At 39.7% G+C, this 18950-nt stretch overlaps 1 protein-coding gene and 1 long non-coding RNA gene across 7 annotated transcripts in view; one reads left to right on the forward strand and one right to left on the reverse strand.

Annotated features, from left to right (window-relative positions):
- The window catches only part of ADAMTSL1 (ADAMTS like 1), a 379149-nt gene that overhangs the window by 170260 nt on the left and 189939 nt on the right, over positions 1 to 18950 (reverse strand). For 2 of the 6 annotated variants that reach the window (XM_085529432.1, XM_015849103.3), the window contains exon 1: positions 2147 to 2649. The exons of the other annotated variants lie outside the window; for them this stretch is intronic. In XM_085529432.1, coding sequence (XP_085385558.1) covers positions 2147 to 2203 — 57 coding nt within the window. In that variant the 5' untranslated portion in view covers positions 2204 to 2649. Of the gene's footprint in view, positions 1 to 2146; positions 2650 to 18950 lie in introns of those variants that run through there. 6 annotated transcript variants of the gene reach the window in all.
- LOC146753944 (uncharacterized) lies at positions 15337 to 18302 on the forward strand. Its single transcript, XR_014939546.1, has 2 exons — positions 15337 to 15488; positions 17046 to 18302. It is a non-coding gene; the product is annotated as an uncharacterized LOC146753944 (long non-coding RNA).

Raw genomic sequence — 18950 nt, forward strand, 5'->3', positions numbered from 1 at the left:
TATGATGAAGAATATGTGGTGCAGAACATCACTCCAGGGGGTCTGCCTTGAAATAGACTATCTATACATGCTGGCTAACAGGAGGTTACTTGTCATGTTGCCTCTGGACTTGTCCATCTCTTTAGCATTATGTGTACAGTCTGGAACGCTTTCTGAGCTTTGCAAACTCCTTATGGGGACAAGGGCACAAAACAAAAGAACTTTTCTTTATAGTGCCTAACTGAAAATATAGAAGCATCTGATAAATGACTGTAGGATTAATCAAGTGCATAGCTGCCAGCAAGTCTTAGTGTTTAGAAGTTTGAATGCTTCTACTGATGCTGCTGGATCACCTCATGACTAGAGGCTGCTCAAGTTGCTCAGTATAGGCAAGAAAGAGGTTGTAGGGACATACAGGACTAGAGAAACAAATAAATTTATGTATAGATTTCTGCAGCTCTCTTACTCATTCCACCTACTTGACTGGAGGTTGGCATCTGTAGGGCTAATAGCCATGTTATAAGCCTTATTCAGTGCCTGCTTTTTCCTCAGAAAAATCAATGACCCCATACCCTGTATGAACTGATGCTGCAATAAGCTACAGTAGCAACATGGTTATCTTACAACTTATCTCCATCTTTATCCAAGCTATAAGTAAAATTCTTGCATGTTTATCTAATCTCCTGCTGAAAGCAAGTAAAAGATTTTCCTGACTGTGGAGGGAGAAAAAGAATGGCTTGATTCAAAAAAGAAAGTTAAGCTTACTTCACATCACTATTCTTAAGGCACAAAGAGATTTGGTGGGAGGTGGGGGGGGGGGAATCTCTTGAGGCAGGGTAAGTCATACAAATACAAACTAGTATAGTATGGAATATAATGCATAATAGCTGGCAGCAGAATACACTATTTATTTTCATGAATTAGGGACTGAGAACTTAATTCACAAGAAGGAGAGTGAAGTATAAATGTTATGAGTATGAGCTTAACATGGGGCCAGATCCCACAGTTCTTACACAGTTTTGTTGAGTCATATCTCCTGTTGATCTTCTTTGAATTAATACTGAAGGATTGGCTCATAGTATATTACAGTCATCAGGCTATAAACTTCTCATTTTCATATGTGAAGGAGGACGGGTGCCTGACTTTATGCCATTCTGTGTGATTTCAGTGTATACAAAGCAGATCTTTAAACAAACAAGAAATTTAAATCTCAGTGTAAATTGCTTTCTTATTTCTAGCAATCAAACAGCATTTAGTGATTAGACATCTGAAAGTTTTCAAAATAAATAAATAAATAAAATCATACCATTATTTTTATTAAGCATTTGGCATATGGTTATCCCACTAGTTTAGGTCTAGATGTGATTACTAAAAACACACTGAGATTAATTTACGATAATTAGAACTGACTGTTTCATACAGATAAGTAGGAAGATGCAAGGATCTACAAAGCTCATTAATTTTCCTTAAGATTCTTTGTTATTTGAATGACTACATTTAATTAAATCTCTAGAAAAAAATAATAAAAACAAAACACTAAATGTATGCCAAGACCACTATAGTATCAGAAGTGTCTGTACATAATATTCTTGCTGAAAATTTTCTGATAGCAAACATACCTGTGAAACTAAGTATGAATCACAATGGAACAGTTAATTTCAATCAAACCACAGAGCTGCAGTGTTCAGCTGTAGCACATCCTATCAGGATAATCACGGGAATTACGCAAGATTATCATACAATGATGATAAGCATGATAGCCCTGAAGTAAACTAGATATCATATAATGTATTTTACAAAAGTTAGTATAAAGTCATCTCTCTAATTAGTTGCACAGAAATATATATATATATCCTTTTCTTGTTGTCATTGCTTTAGGAAGGAGGAAAATTTCAGAAACATTGCAGTATGATACAGAATCACCATTCACAGGCTGTTGCTCTCTGAGTTTGTAAAAGTGATGCCAACATCAACTCCTCGGTTCTACCTGCAGCAGCTTGCAGTATCAGGGCTCTTTAGTACTTCAGAGAGGATAAGGTTTACATGACTTCTTCGAAGAAAACTCTACCTTGATCTGAAAGACTAAAAGCATGCCCTTGTGTATACATGCAGATACATTATCAGCTACAAGATAGGCAAAAATGTATCGGAAAGAAATGGCATTTACCAGCAGGAGGGAAGCCAGAAGCAAGGTGCCAGCAGCGGCCCAGCGGCAGCCTTCCATGGTCGGCTGGTGCAGGAGAGTGGTCGGACCGTGCACGAGCTGCGAAGCGCTTTGCTGTCCGCTGTCACATCCAGCGCCAGTGAGAAACTTCAGCCCCGCTTCTCCGCCTCCATCAGCCCTGCTCACATTTCCTGAGCCAGAGTGGTGGGTGGGTTGGGGTAGGCTGCAGGGAAGCGCTGCCGGAGCCGGCGAGCAGCCAATGCCCCTCTTGCTAATCAGACATGCAGCACAACAAAGCCGAGGGGTCTGGAGAAAGTGTAAGAGGCAAGGTAGAGGGGAAGAAAACGGAGAGAGAGGAGGAGGAGAAGGAGGAGGAGAAAGGCAGAATGGCACAGCTGGAGGGAGTGCTCAGCCGTCCCCAGGAGCTCTGCTCCACCACTTGCTGCGAGCGGTCGGGCTTACAGCTGGGTCAGTAGCACTCCTCCTGAGCGCGCATTGTTCCAGTCAGAAGGGAAACTTAATCTGTGTCAATATATAACGTATGCCATAAAAGGCACCAATCAGAAAACACTGAAGTCTTCCAGAAAGTTTTTTTTTTTTTTCTTTTTTTTTTTTTTTTCAGCATGCTTTACTGAAGTTGTGCATTTTTCAGAGAAAAATGCTCTCTGGAACTCTTTCCTCCATTTATTCAGCAATAAGGGAGTCTGGCTCTGATCCCAAATCATAAAGCAGGTATGTTTCTAAGAGGACTGAGTGTCAGTCTTTCTGTCATTACCTTTTCTTTCTCCTGGGGTAAATTTTAAAACCACCCTATCCAGCATTACAAGGAAAATGAGCTTCTGGGGTGGGGGGGTGAGGGGGGGATTTTGTACAGAAAGACAATAATCCACACACCTCGGCAAAGCCAGGAATGCCTTTGAGACATTAATTTGAAAGACCGGAGTTTCAAATCCTGTTTTCCCCCTGTTCAGGACTCAGAGATTTGTAGAATCACAGAACTGTTAGAATTGGAAGGGACCTTCAAAGGTCATCTAGTCCAAGTCCTTCACAATGAACAGGGACACCTACACCTAGATCAGGGTGCTCAGTGCTCCCTCCAGCCTGACTTTCAGTATCTTCAGGGATGGGGCATTCACAGCTTCTCTGGGCAACCTGTTCCAGTGCCTCATGCTGTTTGCACGCCCATGTCCCTGCATGGCCTGAGGTACTAACTTCTTTCTTTTTCTTTTCCTTTTTCTTTTTCTTCTTCTTCTTCTTTTTCTTCTTCTTCTTCTTCTTCTTCTTCTTCTTCTTCTTTTTTTTTTTTTTTTTTTTTTTTTTTTTTTTTTTTTAATATGGTGCTGCAAGGTGTTCTTTGTCCAAATAGATATGCAGAAAGTCTTCCCTAAGATTTTAGCTTCTGTATCTTGGTAGGCTCAGACAGTGAAAAGCAGTGTACACATGTTAGGGGAGGAGAACAGTATGCTAGCAATGAGCATAGCAGAAGGAAGCTCAACCAAGGGCATCAGGTCTGGGTCAGGCAGGAAAAGGGACCAAGTGTAGACTGCAGACTATTTGAAAGAGCTGTGCATCTGTAGAAATGAAAAACAGCCTGGAGGAAAAGTTAGATGAGTGGACAGGGAGAGAGGCAGAGTTTACAATAAAGAAACTGAGGGGAAAAAAGTGTTACAGATGTTGAATAGTCAGGAGGAAGTAAGAGGGTCTGACTTAGCAGGGCAAGAACAGGAGCAAAAATACTGGAGGTATCCAAGGGCCTAAATAGGAAAATAGAAAAGAGAGAAATTAAATAGAAAAATAGAAAAGAGAGAAACTAGACAGGAATAGACTTGGGAAATTAGGCCGTAGAGGGAAATTTGGATCAGGAAACACAGATAATCAGGAACAGTGGGAGAAAGAGATTTCAGCTTGTCATGGCCAGCAGCAGCCTGACTGGGGATCTTTGAACATGGTGGGCTGAGAAGCAGAGCCTGGAAGACTGAAAAGACTCAGCGGGAAGGGGCTTCACTTTGCTTCACCAGAAAACCTGCTTCAGTGTCAAGCCTGATAGCAGTACAAAGTGATATTTTTCCAAAATATACTTGGACCACTGCTGCCTTCATCTGTTCCCTTTCCCCAAGAAGCCTAACATCTGAGAAGTAATTACAGCTAATTTCTGGAATTCCTTCACGTTAAATTCTCAAGGCAAAATTTTTACAGTTAGCAGTAAGGTCTGCTGAATAGGTGAAATGATTACTACTTTCTTTTTAAGGACCACAGTGCTGCAGTAGTGACTGCATACATTAAGATAGGTAGGTTAGAGATAAATGAGAAGGATATACTGATAACCATAGACTTTTTCTCTCTTTGCCCAGAATTAAATGGGAGATGTACTAACAGTACATAGCCCACTTCCCAATTCCTGGCTTTGGACATTCAGTGTTCAGCTTTGTCAAAAACAGTGCCTTGAAAATAAAGTTTTGGACAATCCTCCAGTCAGTACAGACCTCTCAGCAGCAACTAATTCACCTGAACTTGAATAGCTATATCTGTCCAGTGTATACCCCTGCCAAAGTTCTGCTCATTTACCTTCCACTGCAGCTGATGGGTATTTTGCTCACAGAATGATGGCAAGAATATGAAATTACTGTTGCCAAATGATGTGGCTTGCAATGCTCAGACACGCAAAAAATATGATTTTGCTACAAAGAGCTTTATTTTAATTCAAGATGTTTTTAATCAGCAGCAGAGCAGCAAGACATTTAAAAATGCACCTGACCTGATATTTTTTTGCACATTCAGACCAGATTCCTGAATGCACATTGAATTTTATACAATACACTCATGCAAACACCCTGAATTTTTCATGAATCCATGTAAATATCGTACTACCATCATTTTGGCTTTGGGTTTTCAGCACATATTTGAACCTAGAAATCAAAGCTAAGTTCAGGGAATGGAAACTCATGTGAATCAAGTCCAAAAGAAATGTCTACTCAGATTCTTGCATACAGATTTAATGATGAGTCATGCCCAATATCTGCCAATTACTACAGAGCAGTGTTGCATCCATCTAAAGGCTCAACTGAATCATTACTAAGAAAAAGAATAAAGAACAGAAAAAGGACTGTAGACTGATAACAACTACAGCAACAAAAGAAGACTTCTGAAGTGCCTGGAGGGATACCGGAGTTGAACTTCTCCATATCCTGCTACTCATATCAGGGCTGTTATTTTACTGAATTTACACAAACATTTTGTATGGTGCTCTATTATTTATTTTGCTAAAAGTTCATTCTAGAAATGGAGCACTAGTTTGGGGATGGAAATCTTTATTTCTACATTGAATAGCTACTTAGTAAGAAATGAAGAAGGAAATTGTGTCCCACAGGATATAAATGTGCCTGAAAGGTGCAAAGCCTCAGGCACTGTTCATCTCCAAACTGTCATACACCCAAAAATGACTGCAAGAGTTCAGAGCATTGAAAGTCTTCTACCAACAGCAGAAACAGTAGCTGAAACCACAAGGGATGTTCTACCCTATACCGATAGTGCCAACTCTGCCCAGCACTTTGTTTCACCAGTAAGACAGAAATGGGTCTCAGCAAAATTTTAATGCCAGATGAATTCCTGGCTCCTTCAGAACAGTTTCAGTATTATTTTTCAAAAAATACTGGAGATCAAGGAGTCCAAGACTGCTTTCAGTACTACTTGCTGATTATACCCTTGCAAATAAGTCACCTCCAAATGCTGATATTACAGACACAAACCCATCACCATCTTAGGAAACACTGAATCTGTAAGCACAAGCTGCTGTATGCCTGGAAAATTACCCCTTCCACTTTCTGAAGCGGCCATTAACTTCAGTTCTCCTCCACCTCTGCCAGGTGTTCAAATTAAATTGGATTTCATCTGTTTGTGAGAAAAGCAGAGCCATTTATCAGTCCTGTATACCTATAGCAGATTATATTAAATAGAAGCAGAAGCAAAGGAGGGTGTCTGAGGCTGTATTTTAAGCTCTACAGATTTAAAAATACTTAATTTGAAAAACACACGTGCAGACAGGAGAAAACTGTTAACATCAATATGCTTTATAGCAGGAAAGAGTGAACTCAGCTTTGGAGCTATCTCCCAGGGGGTATATGTTACCATTTTCACTCCGAAGCCACCTGTCTCTTCTTGGAGACTGCAACTCCGTTTTTTTTTGTTGTTGTTGTTTTTGTTTTTGTTGTTGTTGTTGTTGTTGTTGTTGTTTTTTCCCTATCAGGATTTTTTACTTCTTTTTACTTTTTCAGTAAACAGTTATTCTTAGATTTTCTCTTATAAGCCTGGATTGATTTCTGGGAACCTGGAAGTCTGCAGAGGTATGGAAAGTGAGAAATAGGAAAGAGCCAGTGCTTTAGTTAAAGATTTGTATTTACATGTGTATGCCATTAGTAGACGTGAAAGAAACTAGAATGAAAGCTATATGCTTTGTAATATTCTGGGCTACCAAGGTGAAACTCACCCAGGTACACATGGCCATGATTACTGAAGTACTTTCCTCAGAAGTTAAGCTGCTAATACATGCTAAATCTGTCACAGAATCATATAAAAGACCTCCAAGATCAACCAGTCCAATTGTCCACCTACCACAACTATTTCCTCACTAAATCACGTACGTCAGTACAACTTCTGAGAACTTCTTGAACGTCTCTCAAGTCAACAATTCCACCATCTCCCTGGGCAGCCCATTCCAGCAGCTGACCACTCTCATAGAAGAGTGCTAAAATCCAACAAGAATTTCTCCTGGTATAACTTGCGGCCATTCCCTTTTATCCTATCACTAGCTACATGGGAGAAGAAGCTGACTCCCACCTCACGACAACATCCTTTCAGGGATTTGCAGAGAACTGTAAGGTCATCATCATAGTATCACAGTTTCGTGTGGGTTGGAAGGGACCTTAGAGATCATCGAGTCCAGCCCCCGGGATTCGAGCCTCTGTGTAGCAGAGCGGCACTTCTACCACTTGCGCCACAGGGGGGATTCGAACTCCGGGCCCCTGTGTTGCAAGGCGGCGTCTTTAACCACTGCGCCACCGGGGCACACAAGGTCTAACCAGAGCCTCCTCTTCTCTAGTCTGAACAATCTCAGAACCTGTCCAGACCTCTGAGATATAATTCAGACCTACAGTAGCAGGCAAGCTATACCTATGAGTACGACCATCCTCACTTGTAACCTGTCAGGACAGTAGGCAGTTGTTCAGCCTTCAGTCTCATCTCAACTGTGCCCTCTATGGAGACTGGCTGCCAAGGGCTCTGAGGTGCAGCAGGGGAAGTAGCAAACTAGGAGGCTCTAACCTCTGTGCCTGATCCACTACAGCTAATGTGAGGAGAGGTCTCAAGAACCAAGTGATACATAACACAGCTTGATCCATTTTGTTTAGCTGGATGTGGGTCAAACTGGTGAAGTAGTTTTACTTGAAACATGTTTTGAACTATCAAGAGAACAGTTGCTTCCCTTGTGGAACTATGGGGATAGATGGACTAAATTCATTTGTGAGAATAGTTTCCTTCAATGAGTTTAACTGTACTAAGTGAACTGATAAATTAAACCATCTTGCTGTATTACATGGCCACCATTTATCCTCTGAATTAGGAAAGATGCCTTTTGTGCCTCAGTAATGAACCTTAAACTTTGACCAAAGAAAAATGTAATCACTGAAAAAAAAAAAAACCAAACCAAAACAAAAAAACCTGCAATTTAGATTTTTGCAGTATCTTTCATAACAATTTAACATGGAATTAACTTTTTTTTTCTCTTTCCCCCCTTTTCCCCCCCATTGAAAGAGTGTCATAATTTAGTGGATGAGCCAAACATCCTGAACTGACATGCTTGAGATCTGAGTTACAAGAACAAAAAAATAGGGGAATTCTACAACAGCAGATGCAAAATTACTTCCTCATTCTGTTTTGCTGGAACATCCCAGGTAAGATCTAAGCACAGATCCATCTTTCCTCTAATGTTTCTCTGTCAGATTTGTTCATTTCCCAGGATGCCACATATATACTCTTAATACTTTTCTTGTGGGCATACTGAAGTGGATTTCTGTTTTTAGCGATCCCAGTAGCCATCACTGAGTGGGCTCATATAATTGCATGCCACTCACACCCTCCTTCTGTAAGGTAAGTCTTTGTCTTCCATTTTTTTTCCTCACACAAGAGAGATTCCCCCTACTTTCTGTGCAGCCACATGCTTCTTTTCAGTCCTTCTTTTGGAAGTGTGCAATATTTTTAAATCTGAGTCTTCCAATGCTCTTGTCCTCCAGCTAATATTGTATCTCAGCATTCTCTAATGGTTGTTCTGGTGTTTGTTCCAATGGCATTAATGTGGTTAATGGTTAATGTGTTCTAATGGTGTTAACTAGTTTCATAGTGAATACTGGATTTTTACCTCACAGGCCCCAGTTCAGATGTCATGTCAATATGTGAGAGTTTCACATTTCATTAAAAGTTTCTAGGCTTACTAGTGGCAAAAAAATAACCAATAATCTTGATCTTTAAAGATTCGCATACCAGAGAGATCACACAAACCAACAGGTTTGCATACAATTTTTAGAAGTCTTGTCATTTGATCTATAAAGTCCATAATTTTAGAGATATTATGCAAGAAAGCATGGGCTTGATGGTGTTGTCTTTGAATATGGAAGTAATTGAGCATATATTTTTGTAAACCACTCCAGCTGAAATTTAGTTGGAGATTTGTGAGTAATAAACTGACAAAACAAAACAAAACCAAATAAAAGCCTCACACACTTTTTAACCTCTTCGGAGGCTTTTGCCTTGTGCTATTTTTTTTTTTTTTTTTTCTTTTTGCAGTACAGCATAATTAATTCTTTATGTCTTTTTGCTTTTCTAGTGCAAGTGGGATTCAGTTCCACTTTCCTTCTCATCAAAGTTTTCAATCTGAAGGCAGATTAAGACTGTTGTGACAAAACCTAATGTTAATCAGGTGAAAATGCCAAATTATCACCAAAGAAGGAATATTCAAGTTTTAAGAATCTCACAAAGAAATGACGGTGAGAAGAAGATTAGGCTGTACATTTTGGATTAGGATTTGGAAAACCCCTAATGTGGGGGAGGTGTGTCTGGGGTTTGGCCAATTTGTGATACTCAGTTCTGCATCTGGACTCAGCTTTTCGAAGTTTCCAAGAAGACAAGAGGTGTGGAGGAAGGAGGGGAGCTGGGTTGAGAATTTTGGGTTTTGGCCCATCTCTTGCGCTAGCAATTATTGAGAATGCCTGGACAGCACAGAGAGTTCTTTGAAATGTTGAGCCAGCAAGATATTTAGGCAGTGAAGCCATATTAAAGAAACCCTTCTTTCTTAGAGGGTTTTGGATATCAAAACACAAGTAAAGATGCCATGTGGATAGAACACCCACTCGGTCACACAAGAGTTCTCCATGCAAAACATAGAAAATACTTGCTCCCACACTAGGCAAGTTTACAATAAAGTTTAACAGCAAACAGCAAAGATTACAGTGAAAAGCACCTACTGATCTGTTTAGAAGCTGGAATCAGTGTTGTTCTTGTGACAGTCAGAGAGATGTGAAAAACTGGGGGTTAACGTTTAGGAAAAAAAAAAAATTCAATTTAGAATACCTTTCAAAGAATATTTAAAAATGTGGAAAGATAAGAATATGTCATAAAACACAGGATAAGTGGTAGGATTTTGAAACAGAACAGGGCTGAAACAGTTACAACATGCACAGAAGTGGAAAAAGGTATTCGGTGAAATATTTGAAACATATGGTTTTTGTTTATGTTTCTTGCAAATATTTGAGAAAAGTGAACAACTCCTACCTGTATACAATCGTGACCATGAATGCACTATTATGTTGTAACAAAAATGAATTTATAAGCAACCAATAAAATACTGGAAGAAATTATAATGTTAATAACTAGGAGGCTATCGTGTTCCATATTAAATTTCTCAGCACGGCAGCACACTATGCAAAAAGCAGCAGTTTCTACTTGATGGATTAAACAGTTTCAATATGGTGAAAATATGGGAAACAGTGAAATAAGACAGATAGTATTCTGCTTTAAAGCTAGGCAGAAAATATACTCACTATCAGAGAAACAGGTGAAAAAGTGAAATCATTTTTGTTTTCTTCTTACACGTGGCAAGATTGAGTGACCTTGTGGTCTGAACTCATGAAGGTTGGAAACTGAAAATTCAAATCCACACTTGGACTGAGTGTTCCCCACCATCCGCCCCTCCCCCTCAAAATAAATAAATAAATAAAGCTTTTTTTTCCACAATATTTGATGAAAAATGGTGGCTGGCAAATATAGCTTGTACTAAGCCAAGTATGTGGACAGATATGTAATCCTAAGGATCCTGGTCCTTCTCTCATTGATGGAAGAGATCGGGAATAATGAAAGTGAACTCAGTGGTATATTTTGAAGCCTAAAGCAGCTGAAAATTAGAGCAAAGTTCTTAACTTATGATATTAAGTCTTCATTATAGTTTGTTTTTTCAGGAAATTTAGTGTGTGCTCAAAACACTTGAATTTCAAAGGTAATGGATCATGGCAATAAATGTTGCAAATATACAACAACAAATCTAGCCTTCTGAAGAAAACTATGGTGACGAAGAGCATTAAACCTTCTATTTAAATAAGAATCATGCAATTCTTACTGAATGGAGCTTACTGACTTTTATATGTGGAAGCTGAGTCAGTTCAAATTAATATCTGCCCCTAAATTCCATGCACAATCTGTACTGATCAAGCTGGTCAACACATGTTATCAAAACATATTAAAGAGCAAATGGAATGAGAGCAGATAATGCTGTATGTCTAAGCATTCAGGGCTTTGTAGGCTGGCTTACTGAGTTAGAAGGCAAATGATATTGTTTCACATGGGTCTACACTTCTGATCTCAAGTAACTTTGTCAGTGAGTAAGGGACCGGTAATTCCTTAATTGCAACAGTTTCATTATAGAACTGTCATTTATTTGTGTATTTAGTCATACAATGTCTTCTACACCAACATTTCATAATGGAAAAAGCACACGAGATTTAGTCCTGCATCCTATACACTTCAGGGTTTTAACCTCCAAGGCCATTCTCCGGATACATTCTCATGAGAATCTACCCTTGACAGGTATCTCATTGTATCCTGCATGCCTTATTCCTGATTTACAAAATGATTAAGAAAAACATAAGAGAGTGAAGGAACTTTCCCTCATCTGTGGAAGAGAAACCTACAGTCACAGATTCTCTGAGGCCTTTTACATTTTAGCCACTTGATATGACAGTGTATGAATGAGCGGCCTTTATTTTGAAATGTCTAGGCCTTTGGCTAAAGTCATAATTACAACAGAAGTACTTTCATATATCTTCAAAATAAACTATTGAAATCAACGCCATAATTTCTCTGTGGCCTTATCTATTGTTTTAATCTGGTGCCATTTGCTTTATTTAAGCACTGAAAATTGTATATCATGCATATTTGTTTCCAAAAGCTACTTCTCCATAAAGTACCACATAATCTGTTGTACATTTATGTGATAAGCATTTTTATGGAGCTATCTTAATGCAGTTTTTGGCTTTATCTTCTTTCTTTTATTTGAATCCTGATTTATAAAATTTGCTTTTATGTATCTTTGACATTAACAATTGTTCGGACCATTTAGGTCTGTAATTTTATTGGAGTTGATAAGAAATATACTCGCGACGGAATATGGCTTCATTCAGTGGAAGAGTATTACAGGACTTCAGGCTAACAGTCATTCTTCTGCAAAAGCTTTGATGTAAGAAGAAAGAACTGTAAATTATGAAAGACTATGAAGCAGATTACCTACACAGTCCTAATTGCTTACTGTAGTTTTACAGCATTATTTATATGTAAAGCTTTACATTCTTCCGCTATGTCTTACTTCTGCCTCCTCCCCTTCCCCCTTCTGACTTTGACCACACATGCATGGTCTTGTTCTTCTGTCAAAATGCATAGCAAAAGATAAAGCAGAGCAGGCATGTTTGTATTGCAGGCTTGCAATTTATCTTCTCCCTGAGTTGCTAGGAGGGGTTGGTTTCTTTTGTTGGTAATTCATTGGCATTTATGAGAGCAAACCTTTGCTACACTGAGAGAGAAAGAGACATGCCACTGGATCACAGAAGACTGTCAGCACATCAATAACTTCCTGCTGTGCCATTACCAGTTGAAAATCTAATGCAGGTGAGTAGAGGAGGGAAGTTGGAGAGATAATAACATCTCTTGTATTAATGCAGCAATACAGCTCAATAGGCCTAATAGAGTACACTGATATCTGTTTCCTTATCTGTACTAAGTATACCAACTGTTCAGCTTTTTAAAGCCTCTGTGTATCTGGACATAAAGAAAGATATATGCCAGCTAAAAGCCTGGGCTTGTTAAGAAGAGTAAAACCACTCAGAAGAGCTAAACAGTGGCAGTAGATACATTTAATTTTCCAGGTATTAAAATATCACTGCTCAGGGCTAATTTAATTAAACTGAAGTGCTGACTATCCATTAACTCAAATCCAGGAAGTAAAATCCACCATTCTACCTTTTGCAGTGACTGGGATTAAATAAAACAGACGTATTTTAAAGAAACACGAATAAAATCAAGATACAGATTTTGCCCTATGGGGGTCTGGTGTGCCCACTGAAGGACAGCATTCAATAAAACACAAGTATTGGTACCACTCAGAATTTCCTCAGCCTTGGCTTTATTTCCTTCTCCTGCAAAAATGAATATAGCTGCAGCCCCACCACTTAAAGTGTGGGAGATGCAGAGCTGAGTTAAGGCTCCTTCTGCACTTCAATATTTTTAAAAAGTGAAAAAGGAAGACAAAGTACATTTTACTGCATAATAAAAATTAGCAGCTCATTCTGTCCTGACAAATAACCCAGTGATTTCAATGAGAATATGCTGGCTGTTTGTCAGGACAGAGTCAAACTCTATAGCTGAGATTCAGCACTTGAGGAAAAAGACATCCTTTTCCAGCTATATTTTTCTTCCGCTCATTGTATGTTTTCTTTCATTCTTCTGGGAGACACCAAGTCTGAATACTTTACTACAGCCTTACTATGCAATGTGGAGACTGTACTGCCACTGTTTCTGTAGAACACTGCACTGGACCTGCACAGACAGAGCTTCCCATTCCCAGCTTATATCCTACTGCAGCACACATGAAAAAATCTTACACTTTGTTCAAGGCTATTGCCAGAAGGGAAAGCAATTAAAGCTAGCCTTCATTAGGGAGAAATAATCACAAGTTTAATTAAACAGCATAAACTTGGATTCCAAATAATATTTTGTGCAAAGAAAGTTTCAATATTCTTTTTCACCCATCTCTCTTCCTCTCCCAAACCACCATTCTTTCCCCAATTTTCATTGCAAAGAGCAGTTTCAGAAAAGTGATTCTCACTAATCTGAGGCTCAAGAACACACTACGTTGACTGCATTTCAGAAGATCATTTCCTGATCTTTAGACGTAGGAGTTTATTTCAGCAATAATCCAACTGAAAACAACAATTCATGTTTTGCTGACCTTGATCTCAATACTCTCATGAAGACAAGACAGGAGGTAGGGCGGTATGGAAAGGATCCAGTTGCATCTACTTGGCAGCTATGAAACAGTGCATCTTGGAATAAATAGTGCCAGATTTTTCAGTGTTAGACACACAGTTACTGGCTTCTAAATCACAAGATTTTTGAAGGGCTTTTTGTGACTGAAAACTTTTCATGATTTATTTATTTATTTATTTATTTTTGCAAGCACATCCTTTCTCAATATGCACATGTGTCATCACTTCATGTGATTTATTCTGCTTCCTCTCTGTGTATCATGACTGGAATAACTAATAAAGTTTCAGTGAATGCAGTAAGCCATATTCCCCTAAAATGTCCTGAGCCAAAGATATAAGGCGCTTGCACAATTAATGTCAAGCACTGATGCCTGGCCCAGAGGACTTGCCATGGTATCTTTGCTGGCATTGAAGTGCTTCTGCCAAAAGTGTCATTTTTCTGTTTAAGAGGTGGTGGCCTGCTTTTGCATAGTCCCTTTGTTGCACTGATCTGATATGTCTGCCTCATAACCTTAATGTGAGGTACTGAGCTCTTCTGGAAAACCACTGAATGGCACAGGATCAGGTTTCTACGCTCGCTGTACTCCTATCAAATATTTCCAATATCAAGCTTCCATGGAAAGAATTTCTTAACATCAAAATACACCCCCAGAGATTAACAGAAAAGCAGCTATTTTCCTAAACAGAATAAATAAGGCATTTGCTTGAAAATATGTTTACAACCACAACAACCAGCAATCTGCCAACCAAATCAACTGTCTTGTAAGTGCCATTAAGCTGTCACACTACATTCAGAGGAAGAGCTATTTAAACACAGCCATGATATTTAATGGCATGCCTGTAGGAAGCAGCACTCCTTTTTGTGCCAAGGTGCCTTGCAAGAGGCAGCACTGAAGTGAAGATCATCTTGGTGACTGCTTTTGTACTTTTTACAGTATTTGCTCCACTCACTATCTAGGAAATATTACTCAAGCCCCATGCTAATGCACATTCTGTCATACAGAGTGCTTGCACTTTTGGGCACAGTGAATGACTTGCAAGAAACCAAGCTTTCAGCAATGAACTCACCAGAAGCAGGCCACAGACCGTACCTGCAGGGCGCAGGGACAGCTCGCTGTGTAAGCATCCACAGCACGGGATCCCCGCGGAGCTCAGCGGCCGGCGCCATGCCCAGCGGTGCGGCAGCCCCCCCTAGGGTACGCTGCGAGGATCCGGGAGCAGCGGGACGGGAAGCGGGAGAGGGTGCAGGAAACGGTACAGTGCATCCTCACAGTCCTGTTGGGCTGAAGGACCCGATGTAGGGGTGCGCCGAGTCCAGCTCCACCACCACTACCCAGTGTACCACTGAAACCCAGAGCTGGGCCGGGGTGCTCACGGAGGGAAAACGACATCTCTTTCAGATTGGAATTCATAAATGCAACAAGCTATAGGTGACGTATGCCTGCCATAGAGAATGTGGAACAGTTGTATTAATTTAGTTTTGCTCCTTTGGGTTACTACCAGACGTTAGGAATGCAAGCAAGCTGCTGTGCTAGCCCAGGTGGCTTTCTCTGTAAAGTTAACACCTTTCTTTCTTTCTTTTTTTCTTTTTTTTTTTTTTTCCCCTGGTGGAAACAGCAGGAATGCCCAAGGTGCAGAGGAAAGCACAACTGCTGCAATGGTTTACAAGAGCTGAATTGGTTGTTTTCTCCCATCCCATCCGCTGTCAAAGAACTCAAGATTCCAGAGGAGATGGTGAAATGCCCTGGAAGTGACATCTGTCCCGTGCTGTGAGAGATGAGCAAAAATAGCTGCTGTATTTTTCAAAAAGAGATTCAGTGCAATTTTCTGGGCTCAGATTAGTCCGTGTTTCACATGGCAGCTGCTTTCTTAGCAGCACTGAGCAACTGACGTATCACAAGGTCCTCTGGTAGTTATTAACATGCTTCTCATAGCACTGTTGGTTCTGTTGGCTGTGTTTCTAATTAAAAGATTGCTTCTGTGAATAACAATGAGAAATATTACTGTGTGCCATTTTGCTAACCTTTTGACATAGGCTATTCACTTTTGTTCACAAACACTGTTAGTATCTAGGGAAAAAAATAACTGAGCTAGGTTCTCAGTTCTAGCCTCACCAATTACATTTCTTCAGCTGCATAATGTCTGAATTCATCTTGTTTTTAAAACCTGAACAAGCAAGGTCTCACACAAAGTTGTACAAGGAAAAGTCAAATAAAGAAGTGTTCACACATATATTTAGGTGCTGTTTAAATCTATTGAGAGATGGTAGAGGAGGGAAATAAAAACTCTCATTGTTCAGCACAATAACAATATATAAAGCTGTTATATACAATAGGCTGGACTTGGCCATCAGTAGAACCTACACCTACAAATGAAGTCAATAACCATCAAAGCTCTACACAGAGAGTTTGTCCCATGCAGCAAAAGTGCATTTCCTGCTTAGACATCTTCCTGTGTTAAAAACCTAAAAGAACAAAGATGCTTGTAAAAGATCAGGAAAAAAAAAAAAACGAAGAAAGAAAGAAAAAAAAAAATTCTTATGGACATTCACTCTACTCTGATAACTTACATGCTGCAATTCACTTGAAAGCTGAGCTCTGCATATCAGAAGGCCTCTTGAGCAGAGTGGTTTTTGTTCTGTGTGTGTCTGCGGTGCCAAGTGCAGTGGATTGCAAGTTTACAGTTTGTAAGCATTAACTGCAAACAGTAATTACCCTGATGTAGCATTGTTTGGAAATTCACCTAGAAAGTCTTTCTCTTATGCTTATTTTTTCCTTATTCACAAGAGCAAAAAAATAATCACCATCCCTGGATGTGCTTAAAAATTGTATGGATGTGGTGTTTGGGGACATGCTTTAGCAGATGGTTGTTAAGGGAGTATGGTTTGGTTGTGTTTGGACTTAATGATCTTTAAGGTCTTTTCCAATCTGAGCAATTCTATGATTTCTCCTCTCCTCTCCTCTCCTCTCCTCTCCTCTCCTCTCCTCTCCTCTCCTCTCCTCTCCTCTCCTCTCCTCTCCTCTCCTCTCCTCTCCTCTCCTCTCCTCTCCTCTCCTCTCCTCTCCTCTCCTCTCCTCTCCTCTCCTCTCCTCTCCTCTCCTCTCCTCTCCCCTTCTTTCCTCTAGTGGGGCAAAGAAACAAGGAAGAGCAGAAGAGAAAAGGAAATAATGCTTTACCTTACTAATGAAAAGCTAGGAAAAGTAGACAAAATGTTAGTAAGAAATACTGAAATTGCACTGTATATTTATCTTTCTGAAAGAAATATCGTTTCTATACTTATAGGACTTACGTGTTTTGTTTGTTTTTTGTTTTTATTTTTCTTTCAGAATATAACCTAATTTCATATCAAAAGGTGAGAAAGGAAAATTCACTACAGGCAACTGATCCAACATGGGCTCTTGCTGTGTAGATAAGTGAATGACAGCTGCTTAAAATGTATCTTGGTGAAAATCAGAAACTACTGAAGTAACTGGCAAATTTAAATTATTTGGAAAATTTTAAAAGTGGTTCCAATTTTAACAAAATATCCTGGAATCAACAGTCCAAACTTACCAGATTTTCTAAGATTACATGTTAGTCAATGGTACCACTGTTTTACTCTGTTTAAGAGAAGGAGAAAATAACACTTATTTTTTTAGAAGTTACAAAAAGAATCCAAAGATAATCTTGTGTGGCATTGCCAAAGATCATCATAGTATCATAGTATCACAGTCTCGTGTGGGTTGGAAGGGACCTTAGAGATCATCGAGTCCAGCCCCCAGGATTCGAGCCTCTGTGTAGCAGAGCGGCACTTCTACCACTTGCGCCACAGGGGGGATTCGAACCCAAGGCCTCCGGTGTTGCAACGTGGCATTCCTACCACTTGCACCACCGGGGCACACAAGATACTCAATAACAACAAAAATGAAACTAAGATAAAATTCAGTGGTACATATGTACACACTTTAAAGGTTTTACTATTTTTATGTATCACTTTGCCATGTCTTTCAGACCACAAGTAAGGTTGCATTGCACATTTCCATAGTGACCATAGCACTGGAACTTTTTTTTTCATAAGCACAGGAAAGTCTTCTTCAGCATCCCAGCATCTCAGACTGCCTCTGAAAGCAAGAATCAAGAAAATAGGGACCCTTCATGAAGATTAAGCATCCTAGGCCTTGGGGAATGTTAGAAGAATAGGACTGGTGGGACATATCGACATTGCTAACACATCTGGGATAGCACAGCTGAGTCTATAGTTAAGACAATACAGCTAGAAGGGAAAAGTAGCCAAAGAAATTGGTTTTGACTGATTGAATAGAGGAGCTGGGTTGAAGTAACCTGAGGAAGACTTCTGACTTCATCCCAACGACCACCGGAGCGGGACACCCACTACAGACTGTGCACACGTCAATAGGAGGGACAGCATGTAAATGAAGTTCCAGATAAACAATGATTATGTTAATGATTTCTTGGGAATTTGATGAATATGTATACGCTTGCTCTATAACTTTCCAACGCTTCTGTCCATTGGTGCGCATGATTGGAGGAATTATCCCCCATGTGCCCAGCACTGAATAAACGCATGCCTGCTTTATAACCTATCTCTGGTTATAGAGTCTGATTTCCGCACGTCACTTCTATGATAATTCCAGTGTTGACCCTTTTCTTCAGCCCTAAACTGAAACAAAGTCCCTATCAATATCAAAGTCCATAGAAGACATGCCTGGTCTTCAGCTTTTGAATACTCTGGCCAAAAAACCTGCTTAAAAATTTTTGCTACCAAGATAGAATGAAAATATTCTTGTGTTTCTCTGTAAAGACATGTTCAACAAAATTATTGTCTCATACAGCTTGCTGGTGATTTTAACTATTTCTTCACTCCTCTTCACTGCACTTCAGACATTTTTGAGAGTTGGAAATGACAGAGCAACAAGGTCCAGAGAGCAGTGGAGACAGTTATCTGTCTGGAGAAGACCAGAGAGATGGCTCAACTCCAAGATTTCTTCACAGAAGACAGTACGTAATGAAAAAGGGGTCTGGTCTCTCATATTCAAAGAAAATACAGCTGATAGACACAAAAAGCTGGAAACTGAGCAGCAGGAAATAAGGGAAATTATAGCACAAACCATGAGGCCTGGGGCTGCAGACTAAAGGCAAGGGTTACAATGATCTTTGTAAGCAGCAACCAGAGAGAAACATCTCCTCCAACCTATTTTTTAAGGATCATACTGCTACAGACAAACTTAGCT

This window comes from Coturnix japonica, chromosome Z (assembly GCF_054131305.1).
Source record: "Coturnix japonica strain WE chromosome Z, WE-NBRP24, whole genome shotgun sequence".
In the NCBI taxonomy this organism is placed as follows: Eukaryota; Metazoa; Chordata; class Aves; order Galliformes; family Phasianidae; genus Coturnix; species Coturnix japonica.